Raw genomic sequence first — 21956 nt, forward strand, 5'->3', positions numbered from 1 at the left:
ACAAATTCTAAGGAATATGTTAATATAAATTCTAAGGAATACGTCAATATAAATATACTCATATGAAAGAAAATACACGGAAGGGTGTCAAGATACACAAATAGAGAATACACAGAAAATATGTACAAAGTAAAATCCTGAAATTCTTTGTAAAGGAAGACCTGTTTCCCTGAAATGATTTCACATTGATTCTGATGATGGGATTAATAGTGAATACAGTGAACTTCAGTAGGACTAGGATTTCACCAATAACTAATTAACTTTTTTAAAGTCATCTTTCAGCCTTAGAAAATAACCTCAGAAATGTGAACTGAATGTAGCCCTGCTGCTGTGACAGGTGGCAAGAGAGAAGCTGATACAAATTTGGGCCTGTAAGAGGACCTTTTTTCACTCTACCTCAGTTCAGCATGTGAGTGAGTGAAGAACTCCTGCAATGACACCTGTAGAATCCTTTGAATCCTCCTACCTTATGCATATACTGACTAAGGAATGATGATCAGCAGTTCCTCCAGGCGTCCCACTCTCCTGGACCAAGACATGGTTGTTCTTCATCTCCTGGTTAGCTGAGGCCAGATCCAGAGTATTTTGGCAATGTGAAGCTTGGCAGTGGTACTGCTCTAAAGCTGCCAACTGCACTCACCCAGTTCTGCAAGTCCACTCTCCAGGCACAGAGAGAACAGAAGATATCTGGCTCCTTACCTGGCCCCTCCACAGATAAAGGAGAGGGACAGAACCCCCAGTCCCTCCACAATCTAGGGGATGGATGCAATGTTGCAAATGAAGCAGAGGTGAAACACTTACTATGAAAGGAAGAACTGAGACCTGACTGGGAAAAGACACAAAGGAGCAACCACGTACTATGCGGTGGCCCAACAATGTGCAAAGAGTTGAGACAGCTACACAACTTTAAAGAGACATGACTATATGGGAACAGTTTAGTGGAACTGTGAAGAGAACTGATGAATTGGGTGAGGGGAAAGAGAAGGAAAACCGAACTGATAAATCTGATGATGGGGTTAATAGTGAGTGAATGAAGTTATGATGGAGTTGGGAATATTTTGAAATCAGTTCACGAACTGGTGACTGAGCAGAGATTGACTAAAGACAGCAGGTTGAAAAATGAATGGGGATGAGCCAGAGTACATGTGAATTAGTCATGAGGGTATGAAGTAATGAATGAATGGCAGGTTAGTGTAGCTGTCTGATGTGAATGAGAAACAGGTGTGACGTATGCATATCTTCAAGAGGTATGGTCCCTATCTATATATTATACATGGGTATGCATGAGTGCCATGCACCCGCGTCCGGAAATTCTAACAAGCAATGTACTTCCGCCCTCGCACGCACAGTCATTCTCCTAGTGCTCGAGCCTGAAAGCTGAAGAGGCAGTGTGGGTCGATGCCTCTCCAGTTCCTCTTCTTACCACAAATCCAATAGGATCCGAAGCAGAGGGAAAGGAATATGGGTAGTGGAATACTAGTAGGGACGACACGTCTCGACTAGTTACTGTAAGGTAAGCAACCACAATTTCTTCAAGTGCAGGTCCCTCTGTGTATGCAACCCGTCAGACTGGAGGTGGGTGCAAGGATGTTGTCAACAAAGATGTTGGAAGTACTGCTGTTCCCACTGCAGCACTGGCAGCAGAGGCCTGAACTAGTATGTGTAGTAGAAAGAGAGCCTGAAGCATGGGCCTGGTGCAAGGCCTGAGGCCTGAACCTAAGTCAGCATAAGTTATGCTATGAGCAACCGTCAGGCCCTGTCAAAAGCAGGTGCTTGCCTGCAAGCCAGTGTCCAGTACACGAACTCGGCACCAGTATTGTTAGCACTGCTAAAACACACTGAATATGTAAACACATTCCAGCAGGCCAGCACAAGAACACACTAACCAAGCACACGATAAAAGTTTGACAAAAGTGATGAACAGGGATATTTTATCTGAAACATCAAGAGAAAAGTACAAGGGGAGGTAACAAACAAGTAAGATGATACGTAAATTGCTTATCCCAGATTGTTTCAGTCTATAAATGTTCGGATACCTTGCTTCAACCCTTCATCTGGCCTGGGGGCAGTGGACAGTCCCGCCACTGACTGAGCTGGTCCACTGTCACAGGCATACATGTGTTAGTGTACCTGTAACCACTGAAATAATCTAACACAACTGGGATACCAGCAAACTCTGAGGAAGACTGTGCCCAAGTAGAGAAACATTTCAGTTTAGCTCCATAGCAACTACTGGTTGAATCTTTCCTATTTTTTTTTTTATTAAGAATGGCTTGGACAGCTGTCGAGCAAGAGTATTCTAGATCTGATGTCCATTCAAACACCAAACCATGAAGTGAACTGGATCTCGATTGGGATGTCGGATTTTGATGCCTTCCTGAGTAAGGATATCTGGGAAGGGACGGATCCTGATACGAGGACTGACTGACATTCCCAGAAGGTCTGGGAATGAAAATGGCCTGGGCTGGTTGGGTTCTAGCAGAATGACTCTGACCTTGTCTTGAAGGACCTCTCTCAAGACCTATGGTAGCAGGGGAGTGGGCAGAAATGCATATCTGAACTGGTCTGTTGTCTATTACAGCAGGAAAACATTGCCCTGAGTATCATGGCTCATAGCTGCTCTGGAACAATAGAGAAGCAGTTTCTTCTTTGTTTTGGGTGTGAAGAAATCCCACTGAGGTGCTCCCCACTGACTGAATATCTCGCTCAGGACAGAGCTGTGTATTTCCCACTTGTGGTCCGCAGAAATGTGTCTGCTCAGGTTGTCTGCTGCAGAGTTTTGAATACCTGGAAGGTACATGGCTTAGGTAGTGATGTGGTTTCTGATGCACCAATTCCAAAGCCTGAGTGCTTCTATGCAGAGGTGAAGGGTGTAGTTAGATGAGGCTAATATAAAGCAAAGTTAAGTTCTGAGCAAAAGGCAGGCCCTGTTCACAGAAGCTGGCAAAGTCTTGACCATTACTTTAGTTCAGGCCTTAGGCCTCATACCGGGCCTCTGATACAAGGGTTTATGTTTCAGGGCCTCATCTAACTACAAAGGGATCTTGCTCTACCTCGCTTGTTAATAAAAAAAGCCTTGTTCTGACATTACTTGGACATGGAGAGAATGAATGAAAGGGAGAAGAACCCTACGTGCCACACAGACTGCTCTCAGTTCCAGCAAGTTGATGCACTGTCTGGCCTTCTGCGGAGTCAGGTACCTTGTACAGTGTAGTTATTCAGGTGAGCCCTCCAACCTTGGAGGGATATGTATGGTAGCACTGCGTGTGGGAGTGCTGAAGAGGATGCCTATTCTCAATTGATCCGGGTTCGATTACCAAGTAAGAGAGGCAATGACCCTGGTGGGAACAACAGTCACTCTGGTGCTCATGTGGTCCTTGTCTGGTGAGATAGATAGAAGCCAGGCCTGTAGGCATTGTAGATGAAGCCTGGCGAATGGTGTCTCAAGTACGTGAGATCATGTGACTCGAGAGAAAGGCACACTGACCATAGTCTTTGACGGATAATCCGTGCTATTAGATTTCTCATTAAAACTGAAATCTTTCTGTGGGGAGGAAAGCTCTTGCTGAAAGGGAATCCAGCGTGGCTCTGGAGGTTAAAATGGACTTCTATTTGTTCACACAGACACCCATGGCTGCTAGAAGATGGAGTGGGAACAAATTCACTGATCTGTCCCCATGGCCGGAACAACCTACTAGGACCCAGTTGTCCAATTAGAAGAAAACTGTGTAACTTTGACATCTGATCTGGGCTGCCACCACAGAGAAAACTTTAGTGAATACTCTGGGTGCTTTTGCCAATCCAAAAAGAAGAGCTTTCAACTGGAGGTGTTCCTGACCTATCATGAACCAAAAGAACTTTCTGGGGGACAGATGACTATCTACATGAAAACAGGTGTCCTTCATATTGAGAGCCACAAACCATATTCCCTCCTGTAGGATTACTGATATTAGTGTAACCATCCTGAATTTCAACTTTTGAATAAAGATGTTGCATTTATGAAGGTCCCAAATGGGTCTCCATCCTGTGTCTTTTTGGGGGGGGATTAAGAAACAAGGGGAATAAAAGCCTCTCCCCATGATTCTGAGATGGCACTCCCTCTATTGCCCTTTGTTGGAAGAGAGTCTGCCTCTTGTTGAAGAATCTCTTCATGAAAGTCGTCCCCGAAGAGGGGCCGGGAAGGAAGTTTGTGGGGAAGGGCAGGAGAGAAATTTAATGGCATAACCTTGATAGATAGTTTCTAAAACCCAACTGTCTGTGGTGATGGAGTCCCAACTGTGGAGAAAAAAGTGAGAGATGGCCCCCAAAGATAAGCGGGGAAGAAATGGGTGTCATTAGTAATGGCTGGCACTTCTCAACAGAAGCATCAAAGAGAGTCCTGGGCAGGTGGCTAGGAATGGGTAACGTCATGGCAGCAGAGGGAACTGAAAATTGAGGCCTCTGACTTCTCTGTCATTTATGAGGAGGCTCAACTGGACACTGAAGACAGAATGTTTGTGGAGGAGGCAGCCTAGTTCATACACCTGCCTGTGTTTTTTTCACTTCAGAGTCAGAGTACAAATTCCCAGGGAGTAGAGTCTTTCAATGAATGTAAGGCCTCATCCATCTTCTTGTTAAATAAATCTGACTCGTCAAAAGGTAGGTCACCATACAGTGTTCTGGAGCTCTATGGGGAACCCTGAAAAGTGAAGCCAAGACTTATGCTTCATAACTATGCCAGTGGCTATACTTCTAGATGATGTATCCGCTGCATACAGAGTAGCTTGTAAGGATATTTTTTCCACTGACTTGGCTTCCTTGATGAAGGACTGAAACTGAACTCTACCCTCAGGGGAATCGTGTCCTTAAAGTCCACCAGCCTGGAGTAACTGTTAAAATCGTATTTCGCTAATGAGGCCTGAAAGGTAGCAATACAGAATTGGGGGCTTGCAGAGGGGGGAAAAAAAACCCTCTCTTCCCAAAAGGTCCAACCTCTTTGAGCCCTTGTCAGCTGGGGTGGTCTTCTGATGTTGTGACCTTGGTCTCTTCATGAAGAATCTCATGCACTGCTACAGACAAGGGACTGAGCGGCTAGGCAACAGTTCTGCAGAAAAAGACCTAGGGGTTACAGTGGACAAGAAGCTGGATATGAGTCAACAGTGTGCCCTTGTTGCCAAGAAGGCCAATGGCATTTTGGAATGTATAAGAAGGGACATTGCCAGCAGATCAAGGGACGTGATCATTCCCCTCTATTCGACATTGGTGAGGCCTCATCTGGAGTACTGTGTCCAGTTTTGGGCCCCACACTACAAGAAGGATGTGGAAAAATTGGAAAGAGTCCAGTGGAGGGCAACAAAAATGATTAGGGGACTGGAACACATGACTTATGAGGAGAGGCTGAGGGAACTGGGATTGTTTAGTCTGCGGAAGAGAAGAATGAGGGGGTATTTGGTAGCTGCTTTCAACTACCTGAAAGGGGGTTCCAAAGAGGATGGATCTAGACTGTTCTCAGTGGTAGCACATGACAGAACAAGGAGTAATGGTCTCAAGTTACAGTGGGGGAGGTTTAGGTTGGATATTAGGAAAAACTTTTTCACTAGGAGGGTGGTGAAATACTGGAATGCGTTACCTAGGGAGGTGGTGGAATCTCCTTCCTTAGAAGTTATTAAGGTCAAGCTTTACTCAAAGCCCTGGTTGGGATGATTTAGTTGGGGATTGGTCCTGCTTTGAGCAGGGGGTTGAACTAGATGACCTCCTGAGCTCCCTTCCAACCCTGATATTCTATGATTCTATACCTGCTTATACCATCAAGGCGGGCTCCAGGATGGCCTCAGTAACAGGGCACACATAGGCTGCAAAGTTGGAGTTGGAGGTCCTGAACCTCCTCTCATGGGATCTCAGGTTCACTGGCTATCCTCTGCAGCAGCTCCTAGTACTGTCTATGGAGGAGTGGTGGAGATAGTGAGGATAGAGTAACTGCTTCATCCAGGTCAGATTCATCTTCATCACCTTCATTGAGGATCAGATTCCAGTCAGTATCTGTGGACTTGAATCAACATCTTCCACCTCGTACTCTGACAGATGCTAAGCAGGTGAGCTATGGCGTGACTCAAAGATGGATCCAGGGCATCTGCCACACAGGTCCCATGGGGGCCAGTAGGCTAAAGGAGGAGTTAATCGTCTCAGGAGGACCATGGGGAAAGCATAATTGCAAGAAGGGAGTCAATAATTCCTTGATTGTGTCAGGACTGTGACTAGCTGGAACATATGATTTGTCCCAGTCTTGAAATTGCTCTCTCCCTATTAGAGGGGCAGCCAGTACCAGAGGGCAGACATCTGCCGAAGGGCTGGAGAAGAGATGACTCCTGTGTCAGCAGTTTCATCCTCTGGTGTGAAATAGCCCTAGGCAGGATGGGCCAAGAAGAGAGGGGACTGAGAGTAAGGAAGGAAGATATCCTCCGGTGAAGTATAAATGTCCGTATGTCTTGGTGTTTGGGGCATTCTGATGAATGGGACCAATGGTTTCAATGCGTCCTAAGAGTTCACAGTTGGGTGGTTCTTCAAAGGAAGGGCCTGGTACTACACAGGAGTCAGGTCCTGGACTGATATGGGTATGTCTACACAGCAACCAGACATCTTGCCAGCCAATTCGGGCTCGTGGGGCTCAGGCTGTTTTACTGCTGTGTAGACTTCCAGGCTCTGGACGGAGCGGGCTCTAGGACCCTGTGAGGTGGGAGGGTCCCAGAACCTGGGCTCCAGCCTGAGCCCGGAAGTCTACATAGCAATGAAACTGCCCCATAGCCAGAGTTAGCTGGCATGGGCCAGCCACAGGTTTTTCTTTGCTTTTCTTTGTAGACATATCCTTAGAGCCAGTGGATGTCAATGCCTGAGGGTTTTCAGAGGTCCCAAGCTCTTAAGATCCATGAGCAAAGGCTTACCCAACCTGGATGGGATCAAGAAGGGATGTTATCTTTTATGAACAGACTTGAACAGGGATCTGTCCTTGTGATCATGAGAGTAAAGCCTACTCTCCAGGGAAGCCCTAAATCAGGAGTCCTTGGGCTTAGCAGCAGTAGCAGCCTCCACTCCCAAGCTTGTTCTTGGAGCGGCACTGCTTAACTGATTAGGGGTATGGAGCTTCCATATGAGGAGAGATTAATAAGACTGAGACTTTTCAGCTTGGCGAAGAGATAACTGAGGGGGGATATGATAGAGGTCTACAAAATCACGACTGGTATGGAGAAAGTAAATAAGAGAGTGTTATTTACTCCTTCTCATAACACAAGAACTAGGGGTTACCAAACAAAATTAACAGACAGAAGGTTTAAAACAAACAAAAAAGTATTTTTTCACATAACACACGGTCAATCTGTGGGACTTTTTGCCAGAGGATGTTGTGAAGGCAAGACCATAACAGGGTTCAAAAAAGAACTAGATAAATTCATGGAGGGAGGATAGGTTCATCAATAGCTATTAGCCAGGATGGGCAGAGATGGTGTCCCTAGCCTCTGTTTGTCAGAATCTGGGAATGAGAGACAAGGAATGGATCAGATGATGACTACCTGCTCTTATTCCCTCTTATGCACCTGGCATTGGCCACTGTCGGAAGACAGGATACTGGGCTAGATGGACCATTGGTCTAACCCAGTATGGCTGTTATGTTCTCAGGACTCTGGGCATAGTCCCCAGTATGGGGAAAGAACTATACCATAAAAGCTAACAAGACTCAGTACAACTATTTACAACATCTATTTAACACATTATAGACAAATCTGTGAACATAGGGATTCTGACTCAGGTCATGCAGCGTAAGAAGAAACTGGAGAGGCATCAGTCCCCCACTCCTCTTATGCCCTTGGTCTGGAGCACAAGAAGAACTACTGTGTATGTGTGGGCCAAGGGACACAGCTTAGAATTTCCAGACTTGGAACCATGATGCGCATGCAAACCCACAGCTGTAATACACATAGGGACCAGCACTTGAAAAAGAACCTGGACCTCAATCAACTCATCAGTTGCATGAGTGTATCTAACCAGAAACTGGGGACCTAGGACTCAGAGTAGTAGGGGAGACAGTATTGTGTGAACTAACGCTTATGTTAAGTGTGATAGAAAATTTTGCCTGGAGAGCTAAATCTGAATTAAACAGCGTAGGGCTGTAGGAGTTTCTTTTTTTATTATTATTCTAAATCTTTAAGGAAAGTTCCTAAACTATAAAGAAGGGGGAGTTACTTGCAATAGATTTTCTTTGTAAATATACATCTTGAATGGATTAACAAGCCTTGGAGGAACTCCCATATATGTACATTTAAGCAGCTGCACTCAACAAGGAGCAACTAATATTGCCTCCATGAAATATTCATGATGTCACACATTCCTTTCAAATGGGAAGTGAAAATACTCCCAAAGTAGCCAATTTGTTGAATAACGTTTAGAAAAACCTCAAGTCTGTTGAGAGGGTGGAACAGGTGAGTGGTAAGCAAGAACGTGCTTCTCTAAAAAATATTTACAAATGAGAATTTATACACCAACTCTTAAAATACTAATCATAATGCATGCCCTGTCACAAATCTAAAAAAAACTAAGAGATTATTAAAATTAAAATTTAACAGTTTGCAAAAGACAGTAAGAAACAAACAGGATGACTATTATTTGAACTGTATGATTTGGATATTTTCAAATATATGGAGAAATAAGATACCTCTGAAAAATGCCGAGAGCGCGAGAGACACACCCCCAGAAATAAAATTTTAGAAGACAGGACAGTTTGAGCAACTCTAACACAGAAAAAGATTCTGTAACTCTGTTGAGCCAAATTTGGTTTCTTGTCTGAAGGATTAATCTAACCAACAATGTCTTGGTAAAAGTGTGCAAAGACCATGTGGAAGTTTAGCAAATCTAATTAACGGACATAGGTTAGAAAGCTAGCTACTCTAACTGACTTGGAATGACATTCAAGTTCTAGGTAACTGTATTAAACTGTGAGAAAGGTAGTCAGCCAGTTATTTAGACACGATTACCCATGAAAAAAGCAAAACTTACTGAATCAATATTAAATGAAACAGAAAACTGGGTGTGCTTTCTAATAGCTTCAACAGACCCCAGAGAAAAGCCTAGGAACCTTTTCACATTACATTTACAGGAAAAAAACTTCACAACGGGCAGGACGGTTAAGTGAAAAATATTGGCAGGATAACTGTTCATAGTAGGACAGTCACTACATTTGGAAAGTATTTAGGAATTAGTAACTCCCCTCTTATTTGAAGAATATAATGTAAGATTAATTATCTTTTAGACAATCTCATTATCTTGATTTGATACTATTACTACCCAGTGACTGTTTTGTTTTTTAAAAAAATGGGAAGTAGATTGTTTTAAATCCATTACGTACTTCAATAACCCAATGACAAGCTTTAGCAAAGAATCTTGCCTATATTCAGAAAGTTCATGAAAGGCCAAAGCAGCTGTAAATGAACTTTAAGAAAAGTTGTTTTTCATTCACACGGACAATAATTAAGGCAGTCAAAGCAGTTTTTTGTGGATCACTTTCTATTTGCAAATTATATGCCCTCCTGGTTACACCCCTTTTCAGTATCTAAGTACAATTTCTGTTCAAAGGGAGGCTGAAGACATCATTAGGTAACTGAAAAGGAGTACTTGTGGCACCTTAGAGACTAACCAGTTTATTTGAGCATGAGCTTTCGTGAGCTACAGCTCACTTCAGCACTCAAGAATCCAGACTTCAAGGTACAGATGTGCTTTTTGAAAGGTGAGTTGAGTTGAGTATCGTTACAGAAATGTGTCATTCCTAGTTCCTCAGCATATGTGTAAATTCATCCCGTCTCCCCCGTTAAAAAGTCTCCTAATTCCATACATATTGATATTTCAGTGAAGAATGCTTCTTTTTCCCCCACTCCCAAAATGGATCAAAGCACAACACAGTGTCCTTTCCTTTGGTAATCACAATATTAGTCAGTTCTGAGAAATATATCAATACGTTCCACATTTGGACCTTCTAGCATATATGTAAAAAAGTGCCCTTCTGCTACAGCACTCTCAAAGCTATTCTTTGTCCTTTAATCAAATAGATACAAAATTTAATGTCTACATTTCCACTGAAAAATAAAAGTAAATGTGTTGGGCTGGGACGGGGAAGGCTTTCACTTTTCCATTTTATATCTCAGTCTCCCTACAATATCTGAACTGGTTTTTTGTTTGCTCTTCTCACTCTGTTTCTTTTTGTTGAAGATAATAAATGCAGCACAACATGTTAGAGAGTCTAACAACACAGATTACTTAGCATACCTTCAAAATATGTTTAAGATGCATACCAAAACAAAACCAACAAGACTGTAAGCCTCTTTAGAGAAAGTAAATAAAATGATTTACCTAGCAGCACAATCATATGCCAAGACATCAGTTTCGGCAAGAAGGTCCCCATCAGTCTCATGATCTCCCCCATCTGGACCCAATTCAAACAACTGCAAAAATAAATAAAATATTTATCCATATTTACAAATTTCATTCTACCATTCTCATTTGCTTGTCATTCTTTCTTGCCTCTCTCTATACGAACACTATTGAACAGTGTACTACCATTAGTAAATATAAAAAAGAATAGATATTTATTTTACAGTAACTGTAGTACTCTGAGTATGTCTGTGTGGATCCCACTCTAGGTGACTGGCAATCAGTTTCTCATCTAGAAAGTGGCATTGAGGAGTCTTATCAGCTAATAACTAATGACTGTAACACTGCCTTTCCAACCCTTGCTGTCAAATCAAGGGCATGGAGAAAATTACTCCAAAGCAGCTGCTTTGCACATCTCAGGTATGGGGATATTTCTAAAACATGCTCAAGCGGCAACCTGAGCTCTCACTGAACAAACCTTAATCTTTGTTGGAAGGGATACACCATCCATGTGACAGATTCATATACACTGGGAAATGCATTTAGTTATTCTTTGAAAGCAGATGGCTTAACTCTTTAGCAGTGCTACTTAGACCAACAAAAAGATGGGAGCCCATGTAAAGGACTCTGTTTTAGTGACTATAACAAGGACCTAGAAACCTTGTTACAAATCTAAAGTACGGCCTTTTTACCTCTCCTGGACAAAAATGGGATTTTAGAAAGAAATCTTTAGATTAATTGCTTGGTTTAAGTTGAAATGTGAAACAACTTTGGCAATAAACTTAGAATGAGGTCTCAACACCACCTTTTTGATGTGATTAGCCATGAAGGCTTGGAGTTCACTGACACATCTGGCAGATGTAATACCCACCAAAAAGGCAATTTTGAGAGTAAAGTGGTTAAGAGAACATTCAGAGAGGGGGTTCAAATTCAGATGCTTGAGACCTGCGAGGACAATGTTGAGATCCCAAGAGGGAGGGGGCTCCCTAACTGGTGGGGTAACTGTGATTCAACCCTTCTAAAAATCTAGAAACAGAAAGATGGGAGAATACAGAGCATGACTGAACCAGAATGTGGCATACTGAGATTGCTGCAAGGTGAACTTTGATTGAACTAATGGAGAGTCCAGACAGTTTCAGTCGCAGAAGGTAGTCAAGGATCTTGGGGGAAGGGGCCTTCAAAGGGTCATTGTCATCCCGGGCTGTCCAGATAGCAAATCTTTTTTCACTTGGAGGAGAACTAAGAGGATTTCTTATACCTGTAATGAACAGTCTCTTTAGTAGCCCTTCACCAGCCAACATCCAAGCTATTAGGTGTAGTGATTGTACATACATACCCAATCTGTCCACAGCTCTGTGATGTTATGTTTGGACAGTCCTAAAGTGATACAAGGGCAGAGAGCGGACATTTGGAGAAAATCTGTCAACCAGAATTGTCTCTGCCAATGAGCAGCTATCAGGACCAGTGTGACTGCATCCTGATTTTCCCTATAACCCAGGGTGCCAAGGGCATCGACAGAATCGTATCTCAACAGCATGGTATGAGAAACACATCTTGAATAGATCTTAGGCTCAGGCACCCACAGAGCCACAGGCAAAACTCTGCATTCTCTTTGATGGCAAATAATTCTGTGATATTCTCCACTGCTGAAACATCAGTGAGAGGACGTAGCTCTTTAGAGATCATTTATGATCGGTGACACACTGACTGATGAGAAAGACTGCTAACTTATTGGTCCCTGGAAGACCACCAATTGGGGTTATCCCATTAAAGTGACACCATGTTCATTTTCTGGTTGCCTTGTAGTGATGAATGGGCAGCCCTCTGCCTGTTTACATAATACATTGCAGATGTGTTGTATATAAGGATCTGTGTGACAGAATACTTTAAAGCTAGAGGAATGCTTTGCAGGCCAACCTAGTTGCCTTAAGTTCCAGGACGTTTATATGGAGTCTCACGTTCTTCTTGGACCACATGGATAGGTCAGTGGCCTGTTAAACCCCGCACTGTGAGTTCAATCCTTGAGGGGACCGTTTAGGGATCTGGGGCAAAATTGGGGATTGGTCCTGCTTTGAGCAGGGGGCTGGACTAGATGACCTCCTGGTCTCTTCCAAACCTGAGATTCTATGATATTTTATGCATTTAAAAAGAGGTGTAGGGTGATCCCCCAACTTGTTCCTGGAGCAACTGTGACAGGCATTTTTATAGATGGATGGGTAGAGAACATTCTGGAAATACATCCACCAGTTTAGGGATAAAAAGATATGAGCTGGGACTCCAAGATGTGCATACACTTGATGTTTTTTAAGTTGATACACAAAGCTCAGACAGTCCCACAACAGATGTAAGACATGTCTGAATAGTGGTGTCACCTAAGTGAAAATCGACACATTGGCTAAAAGTTTGAGACAGGTTTGCACTGGGGTTGATTGAATAGAATGGAATTTCTCTTACAGAAGATGTGCATTTGCCAATTTGGAAGTGATTAAAATTTCTATGAATTCTACTGTCTGCGATGGTCGGAGTGACAATTTGTTGTAGTTTATCAGGCCCAGCTCTTTGACCAGATTGAGGATGGTTTTCAGAGCTGCGGTGATATCCTGCTGCTTTAGATCAGCCAATCATCTAGATATAACTAGACCCAAGACTTTGTTTTCTTAGATTCATCTACTGCAGCTAGACATTTAATACTCTCTGCGCTGTGGCCAGATCAAGTGGCTGTACTTTGTATTGATAATGACTGGGCCCTACTGTGAATCACAGATACTTCCTATGGGTCAGATAGATTGAAATGTGGAAATATGCTTCTTGGAGGTTCAAAGCTATGAACCAGTATTGTGCCAGTAGAGAAGGGATGATGAAAGGCAGCACTGCCATTCTGAATCTGAGACAGAATATATATTTGTTCAGTCTTCTGAGGTTGAAGATACGATGAAGACCCCCTTTCTTCTCCACAATAAGGAAATAAGGGTACGTGAATTCCATAGGTACTGCCTGAATGGCTCTTGGGCAAAGCAAGGAGGCCACTTCTTTCAGTTGACTCTTGTGGGAAGAGGTTCCTGAAGAGGTTGAGGTAGGGACTGGAACTGCATCACATACCCACATAAGAGGACTTCTAGTATCCATTTGTTGGCTCAGGTGTGACTCTTGACCTTCAGGTCAAACCCGCTGTCTCAAAGATGTTGCGGGGTGGATGGTGACTATGGCAGAAAGTGACTTCCTTCAAAGCTCTAGGTTTCTTCCCCAGAGAGCCCTCGCCTCTATAACATGCTCTTGCTGAGAGTGGGAGGGTGCCCTCAGTCTGGGCCGATGTTGGTACCTGAAAGGCTTCTACCTTGAGGTCAGGGTAAAAAAGCCTAGGGATCCAAAAGTAGCCCTAGAATCTTCTAATAATTGTAAAGTCTCAAAAGTGAGGTTACTAAACAAGTCAGTTCCTTCAAAGGGTAAATCTTCTATGGTATGTGTACCTCTTCTGGGATTCCTGAAGCTCTCTTCACTCTACCAAGCTCTCCTCACTCTACTCTATGGCCACGGACCCATCTGGAGTATCAGAAACATCCATAACTGCTCATATAGAGGTCTTTATCACTTTCCACCGTTCAGAGATTACAGTCTTTAATTCCTCTCCGGGCTCTGGAGGAAGCTTGTTCATGAAGAAAGATACTTTGTCTCGTGTCAAAAAATTATATTTAATGTACTACACTTAGTAATTCACTGTGTATAACAACACTTAGCAACTTGCTGTGCGTAGTGGAAAAGCAAGCTTTCCTCCCAAAGACATCCAACTTTTGGGGAGTCTTTAGCTCTGGAAGTAGCCTCTGATGAGCCAAACTGTCAAGCTTTCTGCTGCACTGCAGAGACCGCCAGAGATCCAAGGACTGGATGTGTGCAGAACTGTAAAGCCTTTCTGTAACACTTAATATCTCTTTCCCACTTGGTTGCTAGTTGGGAAAAAAGGTAGCAGGAGCCCTCCAGCAAGCTTTAGCTGGCTCTAAAATGCCTTTATTTTTAAGCGTTGCTAACCCACCAAGAACAGATGATACCAAATAATTTAGGGGCCATCTCCTTGATCACTGAGGTCTCAATCTCTCAATAGCATACACAATTTTTGAGAAAGCAACTCCTGAAAGACTCTGAAATCATCCAGGGCTGGTAAAGGAACAGAAAAAACTATATCATTAGGAAGGATAATGATCTTTGGGAAAAGTTGAAGGTTACTGGTCTGGAGGCTGGGAACCTGACTCTTCATCCATCTATTCTTCATCACTAAGCCAAAAAGTTTCTGAAGGAGGTCTTGAAACTGAGGCCACAGGAGAATAAAACCAGCTACATTTTCATGATTATCAGGAAGCAGACCCAATTCTGGAGGGTGCGCCCTGGAAAGCCCATTATGGCCCAAATGGGAAGTTGCATGGTTTGCTTTGACCAGGTTGGGCCACTGCCATCCACATGATGGATAAAATGGGGCTCTGAAATGAGTGTTCTAGTCTGGAACCATCTCCTGATCTTGGAGAGCGGGGAAGTGAAGATTGCTGGTTGGATAGGGGTGGGGGTGTTGATATGGTGCAATTAGGAGAGTGACCAGAGTAGAAGATCTCCTCTATTGGTGGTGGTGATCTCTGAGGTGACGTCAGTATGGGGAGCTGAGATCTTTAAATTGGTGCCAGATGAAGTGCCCTCGGTAGAGAGGGTGATACTGGAGAGAAAGTAGCTTCCATCAGTAATAAATCATCAGGGAATATTAGTGCCTTAACTGCCAATGCCAGCTCTGATGTCAGTACTGAGATTTTCAGCACCGAGGCATCTATCCCAGTCCCAGGTTCTGGTGTGACCTTGAGGCCCTTTAATGCAGAGTCAGAGATTGAACAGCGTCACTTGCCCCTATAGTATGAAAGGGCATTGTGCTCAGTAGAGCTAGGAGAAATATTTTTGAAAATTGTTTACTTGCTGGAAAATACAGCTTTTGTCAACTCTAAACTATTCAAGAATTTGACCCAAAATTGACCCAAATAGTTTTGGCCAATCTTTTTTGGGGTGGTGGGAGGGGTAGATTCACAAGGGGACTTAAGCACCATTCACAAAATGATTGGAGGAGGAGGAGCCTCCTTTATAACCTTTACCCCAATAATTAGGGAAGTCACCTAGATGGGGGGTTCAAGTCCCTGAACCCTGAAAGGCAAAGTGGGGGGACTTGAACCTGGGTCTTCCACATACCAGGTGAGTGCTCCAATCCCGGGGCTAAAGGTTATAAGGAAGGCAAGCAGCAAAACCACCACCGCTACCTTCTCCTCCAGCCGTTTTGTGAATCTAGACATTGATTTTCTTTTGCCTTTATTTTAAAAATGCCCAGAAACTAAACATTTCATTTCAGCACAAATCAAATTTAGTTTTTTGTTGACTTAAATTTGCTGAAATTTTTCAGAATTTTTAGTTTCGGTTCAACCTGAACTACAATTCTCCCCCCCCCAGAATTGCCTGTGAATGAAAATAAAAAGATAAATAAAATCAGTTATTCACACAGCTCTAGTGCTCTTTTCTTGGGAAGAGAGCAAAAAAATAAATAAATAAAAGAGCTGCTCTTAGGCCACAACTTTCCCTTTCTTTGGGGAAGGCCACTGCTGGGAACCCTGGTTAGTCCGGTGCTCTGATACCTTTCCACAGCATGGTTCCAGTCTTCAATGCCAGAGCAGCCATTAGTACTGAAGTGGTCCTTGGCTGCTGTTACTTATAGCTTGTGGGTGCTGGGTCAGATTTTTTTTTTTTTTACCAGTACCAGTCTTGGGAGTCACACCCAAGCTGACAGACTGGGACACAGAGGTTGATGCCAGTTCTTCTGGATGTGAACTTCCTCCCAAACTGCTCCAGAAGATGTAATTTCAGCCAAGTATCGCTGAATTTTCATGAGCTTGAGGAGAATGATGGGCAGATGGAGCATCAGTCGGGCACATGGCTCTCACTGACAAAACAAACAATGGCTATGATCGTCTGTAAGGGATTGAAACAGTCACAAGACAAGCACAGGGTTTAAAGTACAAAGGTTTTGAATCCACCACTGAAGAGGTGTTGGCACAAAGCAAAAAGCTAATTGTTTTCCTCCTTCTTAAGGGGACTGAATTTAAGGAAAGGTTTTAAAAGAAAAAGAAATAAAGGGGGAACTTACAGGAAAATAAAGCTATAGGAAATGTGCTAGGAAGTAGCAGGCAGACAGAGTTTGGGCCCGCCTCACTGTCACGTACAGTAAGATGGAGCTGAGAGATGCTGGCAGGTGCTCTGCCCATTATGCTACCTGGTGAGGAGGCTCAGAAGCATGCAGGGCACAAGTGCAACCCAAAAAAACACTGTTGTTCAAAGATATCACATGAGGCATATGCACACCTGGAGAGTGATCCACAGAGACAAATGAAGAATCTTAGCTCTTACTGATCACTTGTAGTTCTGATTCTCTGCACCAATCCTAGTCATATGGCAATCCAATCTGTTTATATGAGCACAGTTTCAGTTTTCCCCTCTAGAAATGTTATTGATGAACAGAGCCTGTAAATTTCCTTAAATAGAGCCTCTTAATAATCCCACTTGTTTGAAAGATGAAGAGATCTCAGGCAGCATAACTAAGTAACTGATGACATCTGAATGACATGCTGTGAAGCAGAAAAAGCAGGTTTTAAATAAATTAGATAACCTAACTTGTTCCTTTCCTTTCAACATCCTCTGAGGCATTTCTGAAATCCCTATGAACAGGAATTAATAATTCATCAGTATAAAAATCACTGAATGACAAAAAACTCATATTTATGGTAAGATTCGTTAACTCAGCAAAGTATGACCATCTTGAAACCTGGACTGTATGAAGTTACATTTGAGTAACTCAATGAAGACCTACAAAGGTGGAAAAACATGGTTTATGCCTTTTTGCTTTTGTATAATGGGTAAGTTCTTTTAAACAGTTTTTTTTTCCTGTTTGTTTTTTTCCTTAAAAATATCAAGTCTTTTCTTCGTGATACATTAATTGAAATCAGTAATTTCAATACTGACACCAATGGGGCTACTCAGTGCGTAAAGGTAGTCACAGGCATGTTTCTAGGATTGGGACCTAAGATTGTAATCATCTCTGTGTGTTTGCATAGGGCCAGATCAACTTGTAGGTCAATGAAAACATTTAGACGACAGTAAGTTCTTCTGTCATGACTAGGAAAGACGACGGGACTTTTTGGAAGTTATCACATTATCTTTCTGGAAGCTTACTACTGCTGCTTTGATGGATTGATTCCAGAAAATTATGGAAAGCTTTTTGGAGAACCTATGTTGTCTCCATTTTCACATAATCAAAATAATCACGAAGAATTATCATTAGAAAAATCACTTGATTTTACTGCATAATTTAGCAAATGAATTGCAATTATTAAATGCATTATTTTAACCGAGTGTTGCCCTCAATTGCCTTCTTTTGGAATAGCCTAGTACTCAACAGAATTTTGTTTATAGTTTTTAGCATGTTTTAGTTAGATGGCAACCTGTATAACCAAACCTATTTAGATTTTAAGCTTTGAGGCGCCTGATGGCAGTATTTTCAACAACACTGCAGTGGGATTTAGGGGGAAAAAAAACAATATAAGGGTCACCCATCCCCAGCTATAAGTATGACAGCATGCTCTTATTCAACATTAAAGTTTCTAGTAGCCCAAGCTGTAATGTCTAAGAAGAGTATCACCAAAATATCGTCTCCTCAAAAATACGATATGAATTCTCCTTTTGTATTGAATGATACAAAAAGCACTTCAATGAACAAAGTTTCTAATCACTTCATCCACCATCAATGAAGAGCTCCAAAAGTTAACAGAAATGCTACTTAGGAATTTAGGACAAGTGGTAAAGCATTTAATTTAAATTTGGCCAGGACTTCAGTGCCAATCAATACCCCTGTTCTTGAAAAAGTTGCACAGGATTTTAAAGATGAGTGGCGAAGCTCTGTTTTATATCTCCCCCATACTACCATCGTCATGAGGCACTGAATCAATACTGCCTCAGCGAGGAGCCCGATTCATATTCTTCTGTGGGTTTTTTTGTTTGTTTGTTTTTTGATGGATAGCTTTTACAACTGTACAGCAAGGCTCCTTTCACCCCACTAGTAAAATCATTAAAAAACCTTATCAATTCTAAATTACATTTCTAAACCCATGATCTTAAAACAGTATGTTTTGAAAGAGATCGTCTCTTACCTTTATTTTAGCAGTGTATTCACCCCTACCTCCAAAAAGGCCAAGACCACCAAGTAAAATGTCAGTATCGGCATAGAAACGGATAGCTTCCACTGAATGGGCTGAATAACCCCAACCTCCTCCATGACCTACAAGGAACAAATAATTATAGGTCTATATAGAACCAGATTTGTGGAACAAAAGTCTGTTTGTTGAGCAAGATTATACTGAGTACATACTTTCAAATCTGTTAACCACACTATAATCTTCTTTGGAATAAACTTTCATTACTGCTTGAGTCTCCTCCTCTGTATTTGCTACACCCATTTTTAAGTCCTGCATAGCAGCCAATGTATCAAGACAACCTGAAAGAAAATAAAAAGAAATATTCAATTTCTGTAACTGGAAACCACAGTTGGTGGAACTATGATGAAAAGCTGAATGCTCCTAAAGAAAAAAGGTATCAGCAGCACCATCATCTTGCCCCTCACCCACGTAAGCATATTGTAGCAGAAGAATAGAACTTTGCCTCCAATTATACTTGAAGAAGTCACTGTGGTAAAATATACAGCCTTACCACCGAAGGCAACTCTTTTTACTAAGAATTTGTTCTCAATAAACTAAAATATTTGACTAAACCTGTTATGTGGCCAATGGCATAGAACCTCTCAACAACAGCCTTACATACACATTCCTCCTTTGGCATCAGGTATGCTTTATATACATAAGTAAAATGAAGAGTTAAAGCAGAAGTTTCTCACCTGACTTTCAGTCTCTACATATTCTTATCAAATGGGTCAAGAATCAACAGTAAGATCAGGATGGAGAAACAACATGTAGAAAACAGATTAGCTGCAGGAACAGGCATCCTAGCTGAAGTTAAGTATAGCTCTATGCACTTAATCCATTTGAGAGAGTCTCTGCTTAGAAATAGAGCTGGTCAGAATTTTTCTGGCAAAATTAAGTTTTGTAGGAACATGCTGATGTGCTAAAGTGAAATATTCCAAGGTCAACAGCTCCATGGCTGGAGTCTTGTCTCTGGGGGCTGCTAAATCCCTTTCTCCATGGCAGACAGCCTCCCACCTCTCCAGGCGGGTGTCTCAGGCATAAAATGTCAATTTTTGTCTATAATGCTTCAAGGTAGATGCCTTCATTGAGTGAAGGAGAATTATCAGCACTCTGTATGCATAAAAAAGAGTCTATACAGATTAGGAAATTATCCTCCAGTCAGATTTAGATTCTGCAACTGACCTCCATTTTATAGGAAAGGAGGAAGCAGGTGAGGAGTTTCCTTGGAAACTCTAGGAGTTCTAAATACTGTTGTTGATATGGCCTGTGGCAAACTGTGAAAATATTTTCCCTATCTAACTGGTGCAATATAAAGGAGCTGTTTATTCTCTTGACACAAAGAGTTCTATCTTTGCATGGCCAATCAGTGAAAGCTGTCACAAAGGAACAGAATGTATGTAGAAGTATGCATTCTTCAAATTTAGAGCTGCAAACCAGTCATCTTACAGCAATGAAGAAATGGAGAGCCCCTAAAGTGGTCATCCTGAACTTCAAGTTCTTGATTATCTTATTTGTTCCTCAGGTATACAATGGTTCTCGGACTTCCTACTTTCTTGGGGATGAGAAAACAACAGGTGTAAAATTCCTGTTCTTGGTGTTCTAGTAGGACTTACTCTATGGTACCTTTGACAGGAGCAAGTCAAATTCTTCCAGGAGGACCTTCTCATAAGAAGCGTTCCTGCAGAGGGAGGGGAGGACAGTTGTGAGGAGGCCTGGTGCCAAACTGGATGGAAAGTGGGTCAAGGACAGTCTCCCAGATTCAGCAACTGGAAATAATCACACATCAGGTGGTGTAAAAGAAGGATAAATGAGGACTGAAAGGAGCGAACAGAATGGAATTAGATGGGGAAAATAAATGTGTGTGTCTATTGGGTGCACCATCAAATCCACTTCTTACAAACAGATGAAGTGGTCTGGGGTTGATGATCGTTGAGGATGCTGGCTCCTTTATTGTTGTTAAGGCCTCCTATGACAGGTGGGTCTTGAAAGGGACTGGAATCTTCTCTGTGGAGAGAATCACTGCCAAATTAAGACTGTCCCATCTGTAGAACGTGAAATTGGGTAAGGATGGTAGGTATCTATAAAAAAGGTCAAGGGCTAAGAAAGACTACAAGATCTAGCAGTGACCCTAGTGGACTTCATTTTCTCTAGCACCATGTTATCTGCACCACTGAAGAGGTCGTGGTCTACAGATAAGGCCTCAATGTTTCCCAGACCACATTAGGAATACCTTGCCATTATAGCCTGGCAACTTCCCACTCTCATGTCTAAGTAGCCTGAAAAATAAAACCTGAATCGAAAGTCATCCAAGTCTTCTACCTTCCCCACCTTTGGGTGCTGAATAAAGAGATCTGGGCCATTTTAATCCATCCTGGGCTACAGATACCACAAGGGAATTGGGGACAGGGGTTACCCCAAAAATGGAATTCCTCAAAGAGAACTGGGATACATACAGTGTGTTCTACTACAGACCTGTGAGGTGGAAGCCGGTTTCAATCACAACTTATGGCTAATGGGGATTGTGGTTTTTTTTCCCTTCAGCCTGGGTCTGTAAGATGCCAACAAGAGATCTGTTGACTTCCACTGTACAAGTACCTTTTTCCAGATTTAGGCTCTTTATGTGAAGATTGCAAACTGTTTGAAAACATCAGGTGATGACATGACAGTAAATCTTAAGTTTTCATCAGGTGAGGTGATCTCTACATTATATCCATCAGCAGATTTGTCAGTATCCCAAGGGATACCCTCTTCCAAAATAACCCATATCCTAGTCTTCCATTAGTCGATGTGTCAGGTCCCTGAAAGGGACAGCAAGCTGAACTGGTATAATTTGTAGGTATCAGAACAGCCAGTACTAGTGCCAACAGTTGTGGTGTCTTCACCAGTGCCAAGGAAGTGGAGACATCTCTTCTAGAGTGCGAGTCAGATGGTGCCCAGGGTTTTAGCTTAGCTGCTTCAAAATGGGCCTAAATTGACCCTTGTATGAAAAGCCATTGAAGCAGCTATACAGGATCTTGAAGCATCTCCTTCCAAGAGACATCTGGGATAGGGTGAAAAATGGGCTGAAATGTACTGAGACACAGAGCATGGCATTGGGGACCCATGAGCCTGCCTTAGAATGCACCAAGGCTGTTCCTTACTACTTCCATAAACTGGAAGAATCTGGCCAGAGGGCTGGGAAATGGGCTGTGTCTTCAAGAGAGGATACCAGGATCCCTGCCAGAAGTACTAAGACATGGAGACACAGTGTCCTGGATACTGGAAGAAGATTGAGATCCTCTGACATCAGTGCCAACTCATCCT

The 21956-nt window shown here is 42.5% G+C and overlaps 1 protein-coding gene across 13 annotated transcripts in view; it reads right to left on the reverse strand.

Moving 5' to 3' along the window:
* Positions 1-21956, reverse strand: part of MYCBP2 (MYC binding protein 2) — a 426434-nt gene that overhangs the window by 242388 nt on the left and 162090 nt on the right. For all 13 annotated transcript variants that reach the window (XM_077812568.1, XM_077812542.1, XM_077812622.1 and 10 more), the window contains 3 exons: positions 18824-18949; positions 18606-18733; positions 10369-10460 (listed from right to left, as the gene is read on the reverse strand). In XM_077812568.1, coding sequence (XP_077668694.1) covers positions 10369-10460; positions 18606-18733; positions 18824-18949 — 346 coding nt within the window. The remainder of the gene's footprint in view (positions 1-10368; positions 10461-18605; positions 18734-18823; positions 18950-21956) is intronic.

The sequence above is a fragment of the Eretmochelys imbricata genome, chromosome 1, assembly GCF_965152235.1.
Source record: "Eretmochelys imbricata isolate rEreImb1 chromosome 1, rEreImb1.hap1, whole genome shotgun sequence".
Lineage (NCBI taxonomy): Eukaryota > Metazoa > Chordata > Testudines > Cheloniidae > Eretmochelys > Eretmochelys imbricata.